The sequence below is a fragment of the Heliconius melpomene genome, chromosome 8, assembly GCF_056956725.1.
Source record: "Heliconius melpomene rosina isolate 202511_hmr_F chromosome 8, ASM5695672v1, whole genome shotgun sequence".
In the NCBI taxonomy this organism is placed as follows: Eukaryota; Metazoa; Arthropoda; class Insecta; order Lepidoptera; family Nymphalidae; genus Heliconius; species Heliconius melpomene.
Genome location: NC_140396.1, coordinates 9,451,115 through 9,473,754, shown reverse-complemented (window position 1 = coordinate 9,473,754; position 22,640 = coordinate 9,451,115). Strand labels below are relative to the sequence as shown.

General features: G+C 33.5%; 1 protein-coding gene and 1 long non-coding RNA gene across 2 annotated transcripts; one reads left to right on the top strand and one right to left on the bottom strand.

The window, feature by feature from the left end:
* Positions 1-1,447: 1,447 nt before the first annotated feature.
* LOC146537038 (all trans-polyprenyl-diphosphate synthase PDSS2-like) lies at positions 1,448-5,512 on the bottom strand. The gene is made up of 2 exons (XM_085189398.1): positions 5,145-5,512; positions 1,448-4,383 (listed from the first exon to the last, which is right to left on the bottom strand). The coding sequence occupies exons 1-2, from the start codon at positions 5,382-5,384 to the stop codon at positions 3,418-3,420; spliced, it is 1,206 nt and encodes a 401-aa protein (XP_085045524.1). The 5' UTR covers positions 5,385-5,512; the 3' UTR covers positions 1,448-3,417.
* Positions 5,513-6,651: 1,139 nt separating this feature from the next.
* Positions 6,652-20,982, top strand: LOC146537037 (uncharacterized). The gene is made up of 3 exons (XR_014878189.1): positions 6,652-6,860; positions 8,339-8,441; positions 20,080-20,982. It is a non-coding gene; the product is annotated as an uncharacterized LOC146537037 (long non-coding RNA).
* The last annotated feature ends 1,658 nt before the right edge of the window (positions 20,983-22,640 follow it).

Here is a 22,640-nt window from a genome sequence, read left to right as displayed (position 1 = left end):
GGTACGATAATTAAAGGAAAATTGTACGAAACTGGTTTCCAATGATGATGTGTTGTTCAATTAAAATTTCGCGACTGAACTCTTGGTACTGACCCGTAATGTCAAATATGGCGGTGCGGAAATGCGCGGGAAATGAATCCCGACGCCGCGTCAATTACGTATTCTGAAATGTCATTTTGTAAATTATTTTATCATGTCGCAGAGTTTTAATATTCATGAAATCGTATAAATTTATACAGTTGACTTTATAAAAATATTTTTTTCTTATATTTTTCACGTGACTATTTTGAAATACAAGTAGGTAATATTTCTCATCATCATCTTCAAATCAGCCTTTTCGGGTCCACTGCTGGACATAGGCCTCTCCCAGGGTGCGCCGAAGCTCCCGATCCTCCGCCTTCCGCATCCAGTCGAAGCCAGCAACCTTCTTCAGATCGTCCGTCCATCGAGGTGGAGGGCGCCCTACGCTACGCTTGCCGATCCGCGGTCTCCACTCAAGGACTCGTCTGCTTCAACGGCCATCGGTCTTTCGACAGATGTGTCCAGCCCATTGCCATTTCAACGTATTAATTCTGCGAGCGATGTCGGTAACTCCGGTTCTTTTCCGGATAACCTCATTTCTGATTTTATCTTTCAAAGAGACTCCGAGCATAGCTTGTGGACTAGACCGACTGTTAGTGTCCACGTTTCGGCACCGTAGATCAGGTATTATTTATTGTAAGTAAATTAAAATATATACTTCTATAATTTTAACTTATAAGTAGTTTTAGTTTTTAAATTACATAGAACATGTGTCAATCCTAGTCCTAGTACCTAGTCGGCGAATTTTTGGACATTCAATCGGCATGTGGCTACTGTGCAGGGGCACAAACGTGCGAATGTAAACACGACGGTTGTGGATTCGAGTCCCCACTCAGATATGAAATATTTGATATTTTCATGTCCTCACTTTGGGAACGATGCAAAGCGCTGCTGATAATCCGGCGGAAAGTAGAGAACGGAAGTTATATGGAAACAGTATGTCTTAAAATTAGGTTGCCATGGCCCTCGGCCTAACTTACATAAGTAAAAAAATACTGTGAATATTACAATGCTTATTAGGTATACCGTATACGGCATACCTACGCATATCTATATACTTTATAGTATTTAAATAATATATTAAATTAATAATGTTTTTTGTATTAAAAATAATTACTATGCTATTATTTTTTCTAATATTTAGCTTGAAATAATTAAAGTCAAAAGCAGACAAAAGTACATTATTATATTTAAAGTCCGTAGGTTCCATATAAAGTTGAACCAAGCGATGATAATTACTTTTTTTCAGTGAATATTGATTTGTTAAATAATTATTCAATATGTACTATTCATGATCAAAACTCTTATTCATTGTGCTAATCAAAAGCAATAAGGAGAGTTCATATAATAAATGAAAAATAAAATAAACTTTAAAAACCCATCGTATTTATTGATAACAAACACAACAATCGCTTAAATTATATATATCACAAAAACGATATTTACAATTAAAATAGTGTTACATACTAGTTCTAAAATAAAGCAAAAGTTAATAAACAACAACAAATTTTTGCAATAGCAATATTTAATAGCCCTTAAAACAATTGTTATAATTTATGTGGTTATTTTAATATATTACAAACAATTATAATTTGCATTACATTAGTATTACTTGGAAATTGCAATCACTATTAATTATCTATCGTTACTTTTTAATTATGAAGTAGAGCCTCTTTATTAATAAAAAAATTTACAATTAATTTGTACTGTAATATAAATCTCTTTAAACAGGATGTTCCTTCTAAAATAATGCAAGGTATTAAAATATATATATGGGATAGTAATAAATAACTTAGTTTTTTTAAAGTATTATTACACTAAAAAAACGTAAATATTTAGAAAAAAGTATAAAATGTACAACGTTTCAATGAGCGCTTGGACTGTTTCGAGTTGAGAGTCACGCTACATTATTTTTTTTAAGTTTCTCCATCTTTTAAAGTACCTACTGAGTCCTTTTAAGATTCTAAATATTTTCCCTCCCTGAAAGTAACTTGTTTTAAATTTCCGTCGGAATTTGTGCAAAGCATTTTTATTAATTAAACTGAGATGTAGTTATATTTCATGATATTCCCAGAGGGATTCGATTTCATGTATTCAATGTCACAAACGTGCTAGGAAAGCGTCAAATGTGTAATTATCTAAAATTAAGCAAATACTTAAATCATTTTCAATATAAACTCAAAATTTCAGTATTCCTGTAAATCATATAATTGCTGTTTAAAATGTAAAGAAAATTACCAAGATAACGTGAATTAACCATTTTTAATTCGAGAGACTTAAGTAGTTGGCGAATAAAAAATATCTTTCGAGTTACTTATATTTGTATCTATATTATTTCTTTTAGTCTCCGTTTTAAGAAACAGTTAATTTAGCCTTGGCACATTTTCTACACAATGATTTAGAAAATTTAAATTTGTAAAAATATTTTCACGCTGTCCTTTCAATAATGTTTCTTTTGTTTTGCTTTCTAGGTTGCTAGTTTCGCAATTTACTTTACTAACGTCGGTGTTATGACGAAAAACGGTCCCCGAGGTAGTTATATATTAAGATTTTTTTTCTGACTGCTGACTGGTCAAATCTACATATTAGTAGATACAATTAAACATATCCCGCTCCTCTTCGACATCTATGGAGAAGTACATTATGAAAAGAATCTTGGATGAATGAGATAGATACCTATCACAATTAGAGAAAAAAAGATCAGCAATGCCAGACATACAGCGCGGCATCAGGGACTACGATGGCTGAATTATTTAGATGTACAGAATAATTCAGCCATAGTAGTCCCTGACGCCGCGGCAACAGAAGAATACAGAGAAATACCTAAAGATCGATCATCTGATACCTGATGGTATACTACCGTTAAGGAGATAGGCATAACCTTCAATAGTGAAAAAACCAACCAGTGGTGTGTCTGGTTAGTACAAAGTGCTTATTTACTTAAAATATTAGAAAACAAATACTGCTCTACATTATAGAACTGATAACAAATATCATCAATATAAATATATGGCCATAATATATCAATATAAATATAGTATACCCATATTACTTGAGATTGGCTTATCTATTATATGTTATTATCACTTAAGTGATAATATTTTGTACTTATTGTGAATATTTCAAGGCTAATTTGCATATATTTGAATTTGCTGCCTTTTCTAATATGCTGTAGGAACTATGATTTGATATGGTGAAATAATAATAATATTCAATATGATATAAAAAAAATCAATAATTAATTAATTATAATTGTCTATAAAAAACACTTAACAAATAGAAATTATATTACCAACACTTAAAATCTATATCAAAATTAGGATATTTTTTTATAACTTATATTGTACTAATTAATTTTTTTATGGTGCTCACTGATTCATTGTCTCCAAACATCTCAACATAGCTCCTGGCTTTGTCTGCATTTTCTATATACAATTGTTTAGTTTTTTCTATAGCACCAGTATTTAAAATTTTTGATTTCAAATCAACAAAATCTATACTAGAAACATTCTTAATGTTATGTAAACTGTTATACAATTCAGGTAATTCGTTTAATGCGAATAAAACTGGGGCACTTACTAAAGAAAATGTTTCTTTTGTGTTAGTTGAAAATTGTTGTAGTTCACTTGAAGCTTGCCATGCTAAACACAAATGGCAGCCGAATAAATAAGCTTTTTTCTGTTCAGCTGCACTTTTGCTAGATAGCAACACCGCACCCTCACATCCTCGACCAAATAAAGACCCTCCATTATACATAGTCCGTAAAGTCCACTCACGTTTTGGTGAACCCAGTATATCTGTCACATTTAATGGCACTGTTTTGTTATTTATTTTAAAACTATCATGTTCCCTCAAAATGGGTTTTCCTGGTAATGGCATATTCTGGTTATCTCTTGGCCCAAAAAATTGACCTTCACTCAAATCTCTCAATGCTGTCGATATTAAATACGACAAGTCCTGATTTTTCAATCTAGCTAACATTCCATTTGCCGTAACTAGTAAATAGTCACCTATTAAAATGGCAATTTTGTTTGCAAAAATTGATGTTTCTTTGGTTTTATCTCGTTCTTCCAAAGGTATGTTTAGTAAGCCTCTGTGTATGTAATGGCCAGTACGAATCATTTCTGTTAATTCAGCGAGCATTCTTTGATGTTCTGTTAGTGTAGTTGTCAATAATGACTGTGTTGAAGGAGTTATGGCTTTAGATAATAGTAAAATAATAAGACCCCATGGTTGTAAATTGTTTTGTTCATTGTATAATACTGTTTTAGCTGTTTTCATGATGGGATGATTACTTCCTACCTATAAAAATGCAAATTTATTATAGCAAGTAGTTCTAAGAGAAATAAAGTAAGTTTATTTACATTTAACATTTATTTTTTATGGGATCAAGACTGCATTTACAGCATTATAGTTTTCTATTGCATCACAATAACATCTATCACTAATTAAAATATTTTTATTTAATAAGTTAACCCTAATATTTTTTAGAAACATATATGTTTCTAAACATGTATGTTTCTAAAAAATACAGTAGAAAAAAATATGCAGGATCAATTTTAGGATTATTTTTTTCTCTCCAAAGTGTACACTTAGCAATATTTTAAAAATGTTAAAATGAGTATGTTATAATAAGTTAACCTTAGTTGAGCCTTCATATTATAAAAAATATTTTAAAGGTTGGCTTCAAACTAGTTTAGTATTGCCTTTAAGAGTAAACCTTGACATATTATAATGATAATAACCTTGAAAAACATCACATATTATTATGTAGTTATAGTAATACTTAATATTATTTATGTAATAAAAATAAAAAGTAAATAAATTTATTTTTCAAAATAAATCATACATTTAGAAATAGTATATTTTTGGTGACTTCAACTCAGATTTAATTTCAGGTATTTTTTTTTTATAAATAGATAAAAAAATAAAATGTAAAAATAACATGTAAATGTCTATATTTGTATAAGATCATTTAAAGAGGTATCCCTAATTTAAATACTATATTTGAAATTTTAGATTAAAATAGTCTGTAAGAAAATTATAAGATAAGATCTACTTACAATTTTTCTTAAATGCATGGCTAGATTAGCAAATTCATCACTTAATAGCCACCTCAGGTTCATAAAGGAGGTGGGATATCCCACTATTCTTTCAGCTTCTTTTATAACTTTGCTCCATTGAGCCAGTGGTGGGCGAAATACGAAATCCTCTTGGGTTAGGTTGGTCATGGTACTCTCGAGCCTTATTTGCTGAGATAATACAGCTGTTTGACGCAAATGTCGTATCATAGCGTACGACATATTGAAATACGTATATTATTTATTTTTTTCAAAAGTTCACAACTAGTTTCAGTTAGGTTTTCGAGATTTATGATACAAAATGTAATTTACTGCGCGCCTCGACCACTCGTGATTATGTCATTCGTTATTTTGACGTTTCGCTATTACGTTACGTTCTGAAACGCAATAGTTGACATTTAACATGTTTGAAAAATGGTATCTTGACATTATAATTAAGATTTTAATTATAATTTAATAGTTTTAAAAAGTGTAAATTAAGTGGAAGTGTTAAGTTTGATATTTTATTTTCATTTTAACAGTGCTTTAAATTCAAATTATATTTTGTTCTATAACGATAACTCTTATTCGTTAAATTTCTTCAATGCAATATTTTTTTTTTTTTTAAGAAATGATAACATTTAATTAAAAAGGTCTCGTGTTACGTGTGAAGGTAAAATATAAACAAAACAATATAGTTACAGGCAGGTGCTAAAATTATTCATTATTTTGTGGTTAATTTATCGTTCACGGTTGTATTGTATACAGCTGGTGTGTTTGAATAAGCATTATACGAGGTAGATAAATAAGTACCTACTTCTATATATTTTATTTCCATTTTTTAATAAATTTATTATTTTTTTATGCTTTCTGATTAGCGAAATTGCTTTATTATTATATAGATGTCAATATATTAAAATGAAAAATCAGCTTCACGCTGTATCCCGCATACGGCAGGGTAGGCAGAGGAAACCTACTGTTCAGACTGTCTTAAGTGTTGACTGGCGGGACTCAACGCCACGCTTAGCCTCGACACCAGAGCGAAGAAATGAAAATATAAAATATAATGTAATGTCATATCAAGTTCTCGTATATTTATTAAACAATAAAAATTAAACACAAAACTAACAACCTTTTGTTTCTAAAACATACAGAAAATATATCTAATCTATTATATTAGCAATTAGCTTTTATTATAGATATTATCGTTTAAACGTATGCGAGGTAGTGAAGTCCACCGGCCAATCACATGTCTGAGCTATATAATTCAAAATAAAAGGGGCAAGTTGCCTTTGGCGAAGACGGTGGCTCGCTGTACTTTATATTTATATATAAACCTATGAATATTATAATACTTCTATTGTACTGTAATGAATTATTATTTATAGTTTTAATATTCGCAAAAAAATATTATAAAAATGTAAATCAACTTCTTAGTTTAATAAAAATATATTTTTGAAAATAAGTTTATAGAACTACCACCAGAAGACACTATTAAAATGACGCTTTTTAATTACGGTAGGAAAATTAAATTTATCATGCGTGCCTCGTTATCAGAGCTATTGTATATTTCTATTTGTTAAGTGTTTTATTCGTGCTTACAGATTGCCCATGTGCCACGGGGACCTCAAGTCCTATGTTAGCTATGCTATTTATTAGTACAGTGACTTTTCACTGTGATTATTTTAAACGAATTCCAATCACATGGCTTTAGAATACGTAAGTATTTATTTATTACAGTTTACATATAAAATATATAATATTTATTAAATCAGTTTTTGTTGATAATCTTATAAAAATCTTCAGTCTTATAAAAATAACATTATATACTTACCAACTATTAAAATAAAAAAGACATAGGTAGTTTTGATCTTATTTATTTTTTTATGGAAAAGACAAGGCGAACCAGCGTACCGGTCACCTAATGGTAAGTGATCACCGCTGCCCACGACACACCCCACACCACCCGACACCAGAGGAGATTCAGGTTTGTTTTCGTGCAACCTCCTTCTTGTCTTCTCCATACAACGTGACATTGGCGAAGTGATATGTGCTCAACTGGCACGCTCGGAGCGCCAGATTTAAAGAACCATACACCATACAGGTTCGTTGCCAGCTTTGGAGATGGAGATAGACGAGCTTTTAGAATGTACCGCAGGTGCCTACCTGCTTATTTATTGATAGCTTTTATAAGCGGCGTTAAGTTTCGTCACTCAATACACAATTTCTCCAGATTTCAGCGGAAAGTGCAGAATGGAACGGACTGTCTTAATTTTAAGGCCGGTATTTATAAATCGATCTCAGAGTTAAGAATGGTTTATGAGTACGGGCCTAAGTTCCCAGGTTCCCTCTACTTATCCTACTATATGCGAAATACAATGTGAAGCTAAAAATATAGCTTTGATACAAGATTGATTTGTTTAGCACCACCTATTTCAATAAGCATAATATCTTTGTTTTTATGTTTAACAATCTGTTTGAAAAAGTTTTATATGGATTTAAATTCAGTTATAAAGTAAATAAAAATAGCATTGTTCCATTGCATTCCATTAATGAAAAAAAATTACTATCAGAGATATAAATTCTTTGTGAGATGCAAAAAATTTAATAGTGTCATTTTGATTTTTTTTCATTTTTAGATATACCTATATGTATACCTATAGATTTATATAAACCTACCGTTACTTAGGATCGTATTTAAAACATCGCTCTGAAGTCCGAGATCGATCTTGAGATGCCGTTTTCAGTCACGGATATTTATTTTATAATTTATGAACGGTATCTCAAGATATCGGTTTTCTTTTTAAGACAAAAAAACCCTAGAGGCCTGTCCTGGTACAAGAGCAGAAGTCTGCAAAACGCGACGGTCATGGGTTCGATTCTCACTTGCGGAAATGAACTAATTAATAATTACATTTCCTGGTAACGTGGCAAATCGCGGTATTAAATTTCGCCACTCAACACGCAATGCCTCGTGAATTAGTCCGAAAGTGAGGAACGGTAGTGTCTCAACGGTAGATTGCCAGGTTTCTATTGCGTACCTTGCCACGTGTGGGATACAGCATCAACCTAGAACAATATAAAAATAAAAAAATGTACACAGGTAAAGCCATGGACCTAGCTAGTATAGGTAACGAAGGCACACCGGTGGCGGTCAGTCCGTTGCAATTAAAAATAAAATGTGTAATTTGTTGCAGGTTACCGAGCCCGAGTCCGCAAAACGAAGGAAAAAACAGTTTTGCATTTGCATTTTGATCGGCGTATTTCTGATTGAGTGAGCCCTCGCGTTGCTTGGAGAAGGTATTAAATGTATTATATTGTTTCATTTATTTTTTTGAGAATTTCTGTATATTTTTTCATTATTTTTTTGTGGAAGCTATGGTGGCGTATGGAAATGGATAATAGACAATATATTTTTTAATTTTCGATATAAAAATTTAACTTAAACTCTAAGAAGTTGTGTAACGAGGGTAAAAATATTTTTGTCAATACCGTAGGTAGGTAAGTAGTTTTCTGATTCCGTTAGGCGGAACATAACGCCACAGGCTGTTTTGCACAAGACCGATATAAATCCACATATGAATACTAACCTGTTGTTGTGTAACTATGTTAAATATAATATTTTCTTTCCAATTGATTTTGAATTTAAGTCCATCGATTGTGATGCCGCAGTTACTGTGTCAAATTTTTTTTTTGCTTAACGTTCAAAGTAGAATATTTATTTTGGTTTGTTAAAAAATATTACCTAGCTTAATCATTAAGACACTTCCATTTCCACTCCGACTGGGAATCGAACCTACTACCGTCGCGTTTACAGTCGCTTGTGCCCTGTACAACGGTGGTCTCAAATGAAATTAAAAAATATTTTTTAAAGCTTTTTCCATATTATTTGAGACCTTCTTAAGTATCCGCAACAAATTTCGATATAGATAATCTTCCTCTTAATTAACGTATTTAAATCTTTACCCTAATATCTTATATCTAATGTCAATTCATATATTCGTATTTTTTTCTTTATACGTTTTACGTGAAGATATAAGGATCAACTTAATTTCTAATTTAAAAAAACACAATCGATTGTTTGCAGTGCGATTTCCACTCGAGGAAATGTAATAGGTATTTAATATTTTCATTTCTTCGCTCTGGTGGTAAAGAGCAGCGTTGAGTTACGCTACTCAACACGCAGTGCTTTCAGAATTCAGCGGAAAATGGAGAACGGTGTGTCTTAACACTAGGTTCCCTCTGCCTATCCTGTTGTGTGTGGGATATAGCTTGAAGCTTGAAAAAATATTTATGATTGTTACTCATTAAATGACCCTTGGTTTTAGTGATAATATTATGTAACCTTATCTTACACAGGAAAACTATAAAATCACTTGTCTATCTGTACACGCAATAATTGAGGGTTCGATTCCCACCTAGGGGAATGAATTATTTAAAATTTTCCCTTTGCTAATAAGACAAGGCGGTTAAGCTCTCCAAGGTCTCGAACAATATAAAAAGAATATTTAATTTCGAATCAGTAAATCATGAGATTAGCATGTTGGACCAAACCAAACTCTTCAGTTTTATTTGTTAATATTTTCATTTTTCTGGCACTTAGACAAAAGCCTGGCGGAAAGTGAGAAACGGAGTGTCTTGACACTAGATTCGTGCCTACCCTGCTGTGTGCGGGATAAAGCGGGAAATTGATTTAATTTACAAAAATAAAACTGAAAAACCCTATTCTACTTACTTTTTTATATCTACCCCCATAAACTATAATACATAATATATTTGAATGTAACCTCTAATAAAAGCCACGAGGAGGCAAATTACAAGAGCCTTTATCCACCATCGCCAATCCTATCCATTTAAACGCAATTATGTTTTATTATGGCCAGAGAGAGACGGACGTTGATTGATATGGTGTTAGACAAGGATGGCAGATAACTGACCACAGACAAGATATTAGTTATAGATAGTATAACTATATAGTATTGGTTATTATATATGTATATATGTATAGAGACGGATGTGGAATAGTGGCATAGGGTTTGATTTTTAACATCACGATTGTGGGTTCGTTTCCTATTAGGTTTAATGAATTATTTTTATATTCTTTAATAATAAACAATTTAGGCCACTCAATAGGCAATGTCTCGAAAATTGGGAGGTAAATGGGGATTGACAGATGACTGTGGGAACCTAATCCTAAGGTGGAGTACCTGAGGATTAGGTTCCCACAGTCATTTTGCAATATATGGGATACAGCGTGAAGCTAGGATCCTAGATTGGATCCTCCGGGACGCCCAAGGAAGCGCTGGTTGGATGTCGTGATGCAGGACATGAGAGCCAATGGTCTAACCATCGAGGACGCAAAAGACCGTGCAAAGTGGAGTAGGTTGAGTAGGAAGGCAGACCCTGGCAATAGCCGGGATTAATGCCAGGATGAAGAAGAAGAAGCGTAAAGCTAGATTGAAATTTTTAACATACAGTTATACTTTACATTAGATTAGTACTTATTATATTCATTACGAATATGACACCTTTACAATATTTTTAATAAAACTTGCTTTGGAAGCTCTTTTAGGTAAAAACTGCTTCTTTTCATTTTAATAACTATATCTATTTTTCCCGTTTCACGCTTTATCCCGCTTCAACTTTTTTCTATTTTTTTGCACGCACTGATGCGCTGTCTTGATCTCTTATTGTGAATGGAGTCTAATGGACGTTTGGATATATAAAAATAAATGTAATAATGACTTACAAGCTATCACGACCAGGGTCAACCATCCGCGGGTCATCCTTTTGTTCTTCGGTGAACGAACCTTAACTAATTAAAATGAAATTTTCTTATTTCTCAACTCTCCTAATGTATCTATACTTAATGGGAAACGTCAGAAGTTGATTTTTGGAGAAAAAAATCACCGGTTACACGGTCAAGGCTGAGTTGATTCGTGGGCGTTGCTATTTGTGATTATTTAAAATGCAAAAATTTATCAGTTCGTAAAATTTTGGCTCTTCTAGTGATTTATTGTATGTTTTTGTGGTTGTTCTGAATGTTAATATGTCATATTTATTTTATAAATATTTAGGTTTTTAGTATCGCAATACGCAAAAAGTAATTTTTACATTTGGTATGGGAAGTATTGGGAGGAGAGCACGTCGTGGCGCAGGGGCAAAAGCGTGCGACTCTAAATGTGACCAATAGTGGGTTTGTTTGACGCTCGGGGGAATGAAATATTTAATATTTCCCTTTCTTTCCTCTGGTAACGAGGCAAAGTGCAGCGTTGAGTTCCGCCACTGAACGGTGGAAAATTGAGGAACGAAAATGTCCTAATAGGAACAAAGTGTCTTAACTGTAGGTGTCCAGGTTTTCTTTGCCTACAAAAAAAACTATTTAAAATCTGTAATTAAACTGAATTAGTGATAATAGTAATAATGGTATCATCATAAATTTTCGCAAGAAGTTATACACAGGATAGTTATTTTTTAGTTATTTTATTTTTGCTCTGGTAATAAAAATGTGGCGATTACACATTGCAGCAGATTTCGCAGAAGGAACCCAGTGTTACTCCATTTTCCACCCAATTTCCTAAACATTGTGGCAATCAATGATACCTTTCATCTTCTTACTACAGCAAAAAAAAAAAAATTAAAATTAATTTCCACAATTGAGAATCAAAATCACAACCGCCGCATTGACAGTCAGAACTTTTACCGCTGCGCCACTACGACCCCCCCAATAGTAATATAGGCAATATTGACGCAAAGGAAATCATCAACCAAAAGTAATTTAAAATACTAATTTGTTACGAATGTAAAACGATTATTATCGCCGTTGGCTAAATTTAAAACTAAATGCCTTATTACCTACGCGCCGCCCGCGGAGATCGCGGCCTTAATTACGAACGCCATTTTGCGTAAAGGATGAGGTATTCTCATTTGTTATATTTGTTTGTTTGTTATTGGTTTTTTTGAAATAATTATGCCTATTTTTTACAATATAATCACTCCCCCGAACGGCAATCGAACCCGCACCCCTCGTAGTCCCAGTCCCACGTCGTCTCGCTGCACCACGACCACGACAACCACGTATCTATAGAAACCACCATACAATGGTGTCCGTCTGAATGGCGCATTAGCGTACAATGTACCCAACGAGCTTTGATCCGCCGCTATCTCAGTATTTAGTGCGTTCCCCGACTCGGTGACTTGGATTTTTTTTTTAAATTTTGTGTATTTTTTTTCTTTTTTAATATTACTTTTCCCTTTAAAAAATGTACGGACGTTATTAAGGCTTCATGATTTAGGTCAAAAGTATTTTTTTATTGACTTCCTTTTTTATCCTGGATTTAGCAGGGTAGCCGACGGAACCTAATGTTTAGACATTCCGATTATTGAAATATAATTAGCAGTAGTAACGTAGTATTAACTAAAACTGGTAATGGTCCCTCGTTTTATAATTCATGAAATTCTTAAAAGTACGTATATCTCTATATCACTTTCACACTGTCTACCCGGGCTCCAATTGCGGGAAAAAGCGTGAAGAAATAAAATCTATTGTGGGTTATTTCTAAAGCTGCACAAGAACAGTATCTTTGATTGAACGCGTTTATTTCAGCAGCTACTTGTACGAATTATTTAACTCACTATACCTACCTCAATATGAAAACTCGATTTACTATAAAATAACTTAATAAATAACGAAAATTGCTTAAAATTGTAATTTTATTAAATTTTATATCCCAAATTTTTAGCACATTTAAAGATTTTAATAAGACAGTAACATAAAATGTATTAAATAACATAATATCATTCATGTACATTTGTAATTTCGTATATAATTTAAAATTAGCTAATATAATCAACGAAATGTTGCCTCGCGCATTTGATTATGCATCAAATAAATAAGACAAAATTGGGAAAACTTAAACAGTTATTAACTTCTTGTTATATTTCCTGGATGAACCCATTAAGTAGAACACCATTTAGTTTAGCTACCGCGCGGTAGATGGCGCTACCTTTATCGTTTTTTGCATTGATATATATAAAGAAAAGATAGAAACAGAGTGCCTTGACACTGAGTTTTATTTGCCTATACTGCAAAACTTGGGATATACCGCGATTTTTTTGCCTCAATTTACACTCTGTATAGCGAGTAGGCTGAGGGAAGCTATGAAACTGATGTCAAGATACTCTGTTCCCATTAAAACACTTCCGTTTCCCAATTTTCATCCCATAAAGGCACTGGCGCAACTCAACGCCACAATGAAAATATTAAATAAGCCATTTCTTACTTCCGTTTACTTTACGTTACGTTTACTTCCGTTTCAGGCTTATGTGCCTGCGCCACGACTGGCCTCAAAGTGAAGTTAAAAAAAAACTTTTAATTCTTTCCATTGGACGAGAGACTGCAAAAGAAGACAAGAAACTACTAATGGTGGTAAGGCAATTGATATATAATTGGCAATATTATCACATATATCCTAAGTCGAATTGGACTAACTTTCTGACTAATAGCTTAATAGACGAAGTCAAAACTCAATAGAAGAAGCAGTCATATAAATCATGTAAGAGAAATATGAGATTCTAAAGCAAATTACAGAAAGAAAGAAATTTAACAATTACCTACTTTAAAAGAAATGTTTACTAAAGTTGTTACTTTTATCATACTTCAAGAATAGTATAGTTACAAAGATTATGGACAATACAGCGTTCTATATACATATTCCTTAAAAAAATAAAAGGTATAAAAAGTGGAGATAAAGGCGAGTTTCTTTTAAGAATGCGGCATTGACTTCGTTGACTTTCTTAATAAAATTAGCCTGTATGTACGCTTAATGGCAAATTTCGTAAGTTTATACTTTTGAGTGGTTAAGGAATATTTTTTTTTTGCCAGGAATCAGGGTATGTCTACAAACCTAGAGTCTCTCCTTTCTCGAAATTCGCCAAACTTTCGAGACATTGCGTGGTGAGTGGCGGAATTCAATACTGCGCTTTGTCTTGTTATCAGAGTGAGACATTAATGGAAATGAAACCTACAATCGCGTTTACAGATGAAAAAAATAAATGATGACATGTAAATGAATAAAATAAATGAAAATTGATTAAACTCAATTACAAAAAATATCGAATTTCAACCCATCGTCAACTCCGGTTATGTAAAAAGAATAATTAACCACTATACTAGTCAAGTTATTAAAGTAGTTAACGTTAAGAACAGTATTAGACGGCAATTGAAGATAACTAAAAGATTAACTTTAGTATAATTGTATTGCATCTGACCTTAGCCACCTCTCTTGCAGCTACAATCGTTGGCATTTGTTTAATATCGAAAATATTGACTGTAAACGCTACTGGTTCTGGGTTCGATCCCCAATATATATTTTCCTTACATTATTCTAGTGTGTATATTCAAGGGGTTATATGCGGTGTTCCTGGTTAATTTTAATGATTGAAGAATTACTAATAGGTCCCGACTGTTAATCCTAATAAACTATTGCGTTTCTTTATTTTCTGTTTAGTTTTGTGCAGTCGGTGTTTTTGTTTTTTTAAATATTTTTGTTATTTTTCTTTAGCCATAAACTAAACTATTATGTTATTTTAAATATTTATTGAAGTTTACAGTTTCTTTTCACCTTAATTATTTTTCCCGTATTTAGAAGAGTAGACTGGGTTTTGTTCTCCATTTTAGTGAAATGAAAATAATGAATTTCCCCAAATGGAGATCGAAATCACTACCAACGCATTTTCACACGCCGTTCCACTGAACAACAACAGTTAAGTACACATTCTATTTCCATTAGAAATAATAATAAATTTAAAATAAACATTTGTCAGCACATAACTACTTTAAGCTATAAATAAAATAAAAGGAAAATTTGTTGAACAAGCTAACAATTTTAAAGTATCTACATTTTTAAAGCGACAACGTCTCCGAAGAATCTCATGTGTCCTTACTTTACGTGTTAATAATAAATGGGGATGAGAATTCAAAGTTTTATTTATAACTTTTTAACCCTTATCTTGATAAGGGTAGTTGAGTGAATAAGAGACACTGGGTGGACAGGTAGTGGGTTCGATTTATGTTTTGGGTATTTTTTATATTGCTATTTTCGCGTTATATACCTACATATAACGTAAGTTAGAGATAGATAAATAGAATCTTTTAATATATAATCAAAATTTACATTTTTCACCCTAAGCAGTATATATCCAAATTTTAATATTTTTTTTATATATAACCTAGTATTAACTTTAATTAACCTAGTTCACCTTTACCCACCCAACTTTCGAGACATTGTGTGTTGAGTGGCGGATATCGACGCCGCGTTAAGTCTTGATTCCAAAGCGATAATCGAAAATAATTTATGGTCCTAGTGGGAATGGAATCCACGTTCGTAACGATTTCAGATGCTGTGCAACTGTGTAAAGACGGCATCACGGAGAAATTAATTCAATAATAATGTGAACTAAAACTCAAGCCTCATTCTTTTATTTTCATTTCTTCTTCTATTACTGTTATTAACGTTAAAAGTTAACGTTAACTACTTTAATAACTTGACTGGTGTCGTGGTTAGTTATTTTTTCTATATAACTGAAATTGAGATTTGTTATTCCTTATGTAATTAAATTGTAAATTTACATTTTTACATGTCTCAAACTATGATAAAAATAACAACTTTAATTAATGTTTCTTTTAAGCTACTTGTTGAATTTTTTAATAATAGATTTAAATTTCTTATTAAGAGATTGTCATTATAACAAATGGATGTTTGTCCATTTTACCCCAAGTCTCCCAAAAAGTACATCTAAGAACTTTGAAAATCCATTAAAATACCAGTATTGCACTATAAATCAATATAAAACTTTTCTTCCGCCCTTCTATTGATATGACGTGAACGAAATGAAGATTTTGAAGCGTTATACACATAAAATTGTATACTTATCGTATGTATGTATGTATAACTGTATATAACTCACAAACAACGTTCAGAAACTAAAGTTAAATTTGCAAGTGATAGATATGCGAGGCGCTCCTGGAATGTAATTTTCACACGCTGAGCGACGTCACTGCGCCCCTAGACCCCCTTTTACCCCCTTTTTACCCCCCTTCGTGTAGTCTAGGAGCTGGCTGATGCTATAGGGTATTATAGTGTCTGTATTTAAATTATCATTGTATTGTTTTTTTTTCTTTTGCTTAAAAATATCTGTCCCATTTTGAGTAGATTAAGTAGTGTTCTTGTAAAATCTTTGATTTAAAACTTTTAAAAGTTTGTAGTTCATGGTGATATAAGTCTACCCGTGACCACAAATATACGCACATCCACCTTCATCCTTTTTACATCAATTATTATATTCCAAATAGTCTGTTAACGTTTATTATGCATAAAAGTATTATCTAATTATAATGCTGTTGCAATGCAAGAGAATGCAAGCGAATGCCAAATGCAAAGTTAGAACTGCTCGACTCTCAAAAAAAATCGACGTGCGATCTGTTCTAACTAAAAACGTCTGACTAAAAGTGTAAATGGAAAACGAGTAGTGTTTTAACATATACATAGGTTATTTAACCACCTACCTTACCCACCTACAAAAAAAATAAAAATAAAATAAATAATAACATAAAATAAGCCGCTCCTCCTAGACCATCGCCCCCGCGGCCTCTCACGACGGATGCCCGGAAAATTGCTACAATGATTGTGAGCGAGAATTTCGAAATGAAGGAAATGTACTAAGCCGCCCGTCCCGCCACTGACTTACGCTTGTCTCTTACTCTATCGTAATTACTTTCAAATAAGGTCCATTATTCTCTAATACGTACTTCTGAGGGTATGTACGTACGTGTGTTGTGTTATATGTGATGGATACACCATCGCGGTGTTGAGGTAGAGTGTGGAGGTGATGGTTGGGGGTTCGATTCTTATTCGTAGGATATTTTTTAGGTTCAGCGGCGAAGGTAGAGGGAGCGTGGGAACTTAGTTGCTTTACACATTAAATGTCTTTAACACTTCTGTTTCCCTCTTTCCGCCGAATTATCGAGACATGAAATGAAAATATTTCATTTTTTCAGTGTTAAACGAACCCATCGTTTCACACTCGAAGAAACTGGTCGCGTTTTTCATTTTAGTTATCTAATATAAAATATGAAACGCGTTATGAACCTTAGCGCGTGTAAAGTCGCAAGCAACCAGTAGCGAACAATTAATCATAACTTAATATAGATACAAGCTAGGCTCCAAAGCTAATTCTCATAAATTATTTAACCAACCTAGTTCCACATCCCACCAGCTCAAAAAAAACACAAACCACGTGCCCGCGCTCTTATAAATCAAAAAACTCAATTTTTCGGGTATTTCGCAAAAAAAATCTAATTAACTATAGGGATGTGTTTTTATCTGGGAATTTATGTCGGCCAGTGGCAGCTCGTCATAAATCAACGGACGTCGATCTTTCAATAACGCAATCAATGCTCCTCCCTATACGAACTAATGTTATTGTCAAACCGGCTATTATACTACGGCGAGCGTCTAAATGTCCAGTCACGTACGGAAAAAAGGGATGCCATTATATAATATGATGGAGAGTGAAAGGGACGGCGCGACGATGTAAATAACCTGCGTTCCTGGCAAGTGGCGGTCGTTGATGTTATACTGTTTCGACACCGTATCTAAATTTTAGAATAATGAAAACACAAATTTTCAGCGGTTTTTGATGGATTTTGAAAGTTTTTTTTGTTATTTTGCTAATAGTTGTTCCACTTTCTCGAGTGGGAGTCGAACCCACAATCGTCACTTTACACTTAGACCCTTGTGCTACTGCGTCACGACGGCCTCGAAGTGTTTAATAATATAACTAATTAATGTAAGTCTGCTGATATTTGAATAACCATCAGGTAAATTTTATTGCTGATTCTATTATTTAGATAATATTGGCTTGGCTTGGAGGATAAAGCAGTCGATTTTATATTAGAATTCTTTATGTAAAAATATCGACATTTATCTTGTCAGAATTGAAATGAGGTAATAAAGAAATTGCGATTTATTACATACATCCGAGGCTTTTGATACGATGAAATGTATATCGGCTAATTAAATATTTTTAGTCTGTTTTTACGTGTATCCGGCTCGAAGGACCAATTTATAGACCTTCCTATATAGGACTCGTGTATTCAATATTTAATTTTTGATATTTGCTATGCTTTTGTTATTTTTTTTCAGTAACTCGCTTTTTTCCGCATACAGCAGGGTAGATAACGCCTAATGCTAAAACACTCCACAGATAATAAATCGTGTTTCTAATATTAGCATAGACTTAAGCTTTTTCGTAGCGTGACCACCACAACCAAATACGTCCTAAGGGGGTATGGGAGAGTAAAATTACGAAACATAATTCGCCTACAGCCTGTATGTAACGCTACAGGTCGGTTTACTTCCTAGAATGTATTTCACTTAAGATTTAATACTAAGACATGGTCAATGAAGAGATAAATAACCCTGTTCCTAGTTTAAACGTTCATTTAAAAATTTATTCAAAATGGATGCGTGTTTGTTAGTTAAATTTTCATACAAGATCGTTTTAACATTGACATTTTAGTTATTATGCGAGTATACATTTTATTCAAATATAATTCTTGTTTAAATTTAGCTTTACACTGTTTCCCGCGTATGGCACGGTAGGTAGACAAAACTTAGAATCAAAACACTCCGTTCCTTAATTTATAGAGATTTATTCCGAATGGCAGATCTCAACGCCGCGCTTTGACTTGTTATACGATAGCTAAGATATGAAAATATTAATAAATAATAATAATTCATACTTCTGAATGGAAATTGAACCGACAACCGTCGCGTTTACCATCACACTCACTACAAGTCACTACAAATTAAGTACTGTAGTATAAGAGGCCACAGTTCAGTCGGGGCTCGGTTCCGGCGTGAGTGACGTAGCGGTCGCGAGTCGAATTTTTCAGACGTCCGCGAGGAAACGATCGCGTTTGTTGATGTACGGACAGCAAAAAGATAAAAATATATATTACTTAAATATAAACTAGGCGAAAACTAGAGAACTAGAACTTATAAGCTTTTTTTTATTTTTATAAGCTTCTTGCTATACCCTTTACATATGAGAGGGAACCAGGAAACCCAGAGTTAATACTCCTATCATCAACACTTACCAGGGCGAGAAAATAAAAATATGAAATAAATAGTAATAGTACTGTGTAGAAATAGTTATGATAAATTTTTCTACTGACTAAATTTCTTTATAAATATTAAGACCTAAATCCAAACTGTACTTTTAGTACTGTACTTACTACGTTCTTTGTAGTATCTTTAATTTGCTAAGTTATATTGCAATTATTAATGATTATATTTTTTTAATTATAAAATTTAACAGTTAGATACTTGGGTGGTCCTCAAGCTCAAGGACGTCCTGAAATTCGAACCCAATACCGGTCAAGTGGCAAGTATGCGGATGTTGAACTAAACCATTAGTGGGCTATAAATAACTGAGTGGCTATCACGTTACTTAATAAGTGATTTTATAAAAGATTACATTGAGTCAATAATGTTACCGTGTTTAAAATTTTGTATTTACTTGAGGTAAAAAAAAGGAATAAATCTTCTTTATTTAATATATATTTTATCTTCACGCTGTATCCCGCACATAGCAGGGTAGGCAGAGCGAACGTAGTTACTTAGTATAAGACATTCACTCTTCGTTCCCATTAAGATACTTCCATTCCTCACTTTCCGCCGAATTCTGCAGACATTGCATGTTCAGTGGCGGAACCTAACGCTGCAAGTTACCTTTTTTCCATTCACAACTGTTGACTGTTTTCAACACAACAGTCGCACCCCTACGACAAGCCTCATAATGAAATTTTAATTAAAATTAATCTTAATCAAACTGGTGTATTTCAGTGGTGACAAAGTTTTTTGTTTGCCTACAGTACACCGTTTCGCGACAATCGACACGGCCGTTAGTCGGCGCTCGAGCAACGTTTTTCACGGTCGCGCGTGATGGATCTGGCGCGTCCCAGTCGCGTGATTTACACCTGCGGCTTCGACCGCGCGGTGGAGCGGCTAAACGGCTAAATGAGTAGGTAGCTAGTAGGTATAGTATCTACTGGCTTAGGCATTCGTTGTAATTTGATGTCATTTAATGTGAGACGGTGGTTGTGGGTTTAGTCCCCAAAAGTAGGTATTTAAATGGTTCTGTCCTTATAAATTAAATGCAGCGTTTAAATCCGCCACTCAACACACAATGCCTTAAAAATTGAGACCGTTACTGACAGATAACGAATAGCTCCTGAACTAATGAAGTTGAAGTTAAGTATGTTTGTTAAGTAAGAGTCTAAGGGAGCGCAAAGATTTCTCAAAATTCTTTATATTCCCCAAAAATGGAAACAAAGTTGGAGACGACGACAAGTATTTTAAATATTGGGCAAATATACCTCACAGGCTTACCATACCAGGTGTATATATATGCTGTATAATGCAGAAAATAACTTCACATCGAAGCTTAAGTAAAGTCACCCAATAATTTAGTAACATCAGAAATACGTACAGCATACAGAGAGCAAACAGGGTACCCGCTCCATTAAATAAAGCCGGCAAGAAACATGCGGAACCCGATACGATAGAGCGTAAGCCGCAAAACAATAACAGTAATTTCTGAGGAAACGGAAATTTTCTAGCGAAAAATCCTGTGGACGGGGTCCAGTGGCCATCGGAGCTGCATAGACCATTTAACTTGATATAGTTGGGTATATGTACGTTTTAAAATTTAATTTATTAATGAGACTGGCATGGTGCAGGGGTTGAAGCGTGCGTGCTGTGAACCCGACAGGTTGTGGTTTGATTCCTACTCGAATACAATTTTAATTTTCTCATTGTGGTAACGGGACACTTGAAGTAAATGAGGAATGGAAATGTCTTCATGGAAACAGGGTGTCTCAACACTAAGTTCCTAGGTTCCCTCCGCCTATCCTGCTATGTGCGGGATACAACGTGAAGCTAAAAAAAGAATGACATTTATTGATGAGGTTGTCATGGCGCAGTGGCGTTGCGTGTGATTGTAAGTGCGACGGTTTTTGGTTTCCACTTTACGAAATTATTTTTTATTTGTCCGCTGTGGTAACAAGACGAAGCGCGTTCTGCCATTAAAATGTCTCGAAAATTTGCAGGAACGGAGTTTCTTGGCCATTGACACTACGTTGTCTCTGGCTACCCAAAATAGTAATCAAAATCAAGATATTATTCTTTAAATTAAGCCATTACAAGGATTTTTAGACTGTCAAGTTATGTAACTAGCACTTTTATGTAAATACTTCAGGTAGTGTCAGTCCTACAGGAAGCTATCTCCGGTGAGGAGGACACACTGAGCCCGCAAGAACCTCGAGTTGCTATTTAAAATATAATCGTAACAAATCTTTGTCTGTACATGGTAGATATATTAAGGGATAGTAAACTTGAATGTTAACACTTCCCCGAGCTGGTATCGAGCCCGCGACCACTGCCTGTGTTAACATATTTTGACATTTCCTGGCATAGACAAAAATAGATGAATTTGAGATTTCATTCAACACTGTCCTCTCAATTTTTGAGACATTTGAGTTGATTGACGGAATTCAACGGCGCGCCCTGTCTTATTCGAGGCAACAGAGTCTTACTAACGTAATGAGAAATATAGTCTGGCCCCCTAAATGGGAATTGAACCAACAACCCTCGCGTTTACAACCAGTCGCTGTGCCCTGATATAACGAAGTCGATATATACAGTTTAAACCACAATTTATTATATGACTAAATGCGAATGGTAGGCGCATGTCGCGAGTTCAAACGCCGCGGGAGTCCTCCTTTGACCACTCCGACGTTATACAGCGTGTATTTATTTCACCTGTATCTGTAATTGATAGAAAATTACTATAACTTTTCAATATTTCATCAAGCTGAGTTGGTTGCTTCCTGTTAATTTAAATGCTAATGGACGCTTATGTAAATATTTTATGCAGAATGTGAATTTTTGTCGATAAAACTATACTTTATAGTTTATTTTCAGAATTTTAGTCAGTTGAAGTTTAGTTTCGAAATTTTGATTAATTGGCATATCAGTATTAAAAAAAATATAATCCATAAATAAATCAGCTTCATGCTGTATCCGGCATACCACAGAGTAAGCAGAGGGAACCTAGTGGCGGTCAACACCGGGCGTTTGCCCTGGTGCCAGAGCGAAGAAATGAAATTATTAATCTTTTTGCTTACCTTGCTATATGCGAGATATAGGTGAAGCTGATTTATTATTTATTTATAAGTTTTATTAATTAATTATAGATCACAGCAGTATAATTCGTAAGTTCTTTTTAGAAAAAAAAATAAAGTTAAATCTAATCATATAATTGAAAGCCTCAAGTTTGTTTCAAAACAGAATTAACATAACCTAAGTGAAACATTCTGTATATAATTTAATAATTAATTAATAGTTTACAGTTTGTTTGTATGAAAGACTAACT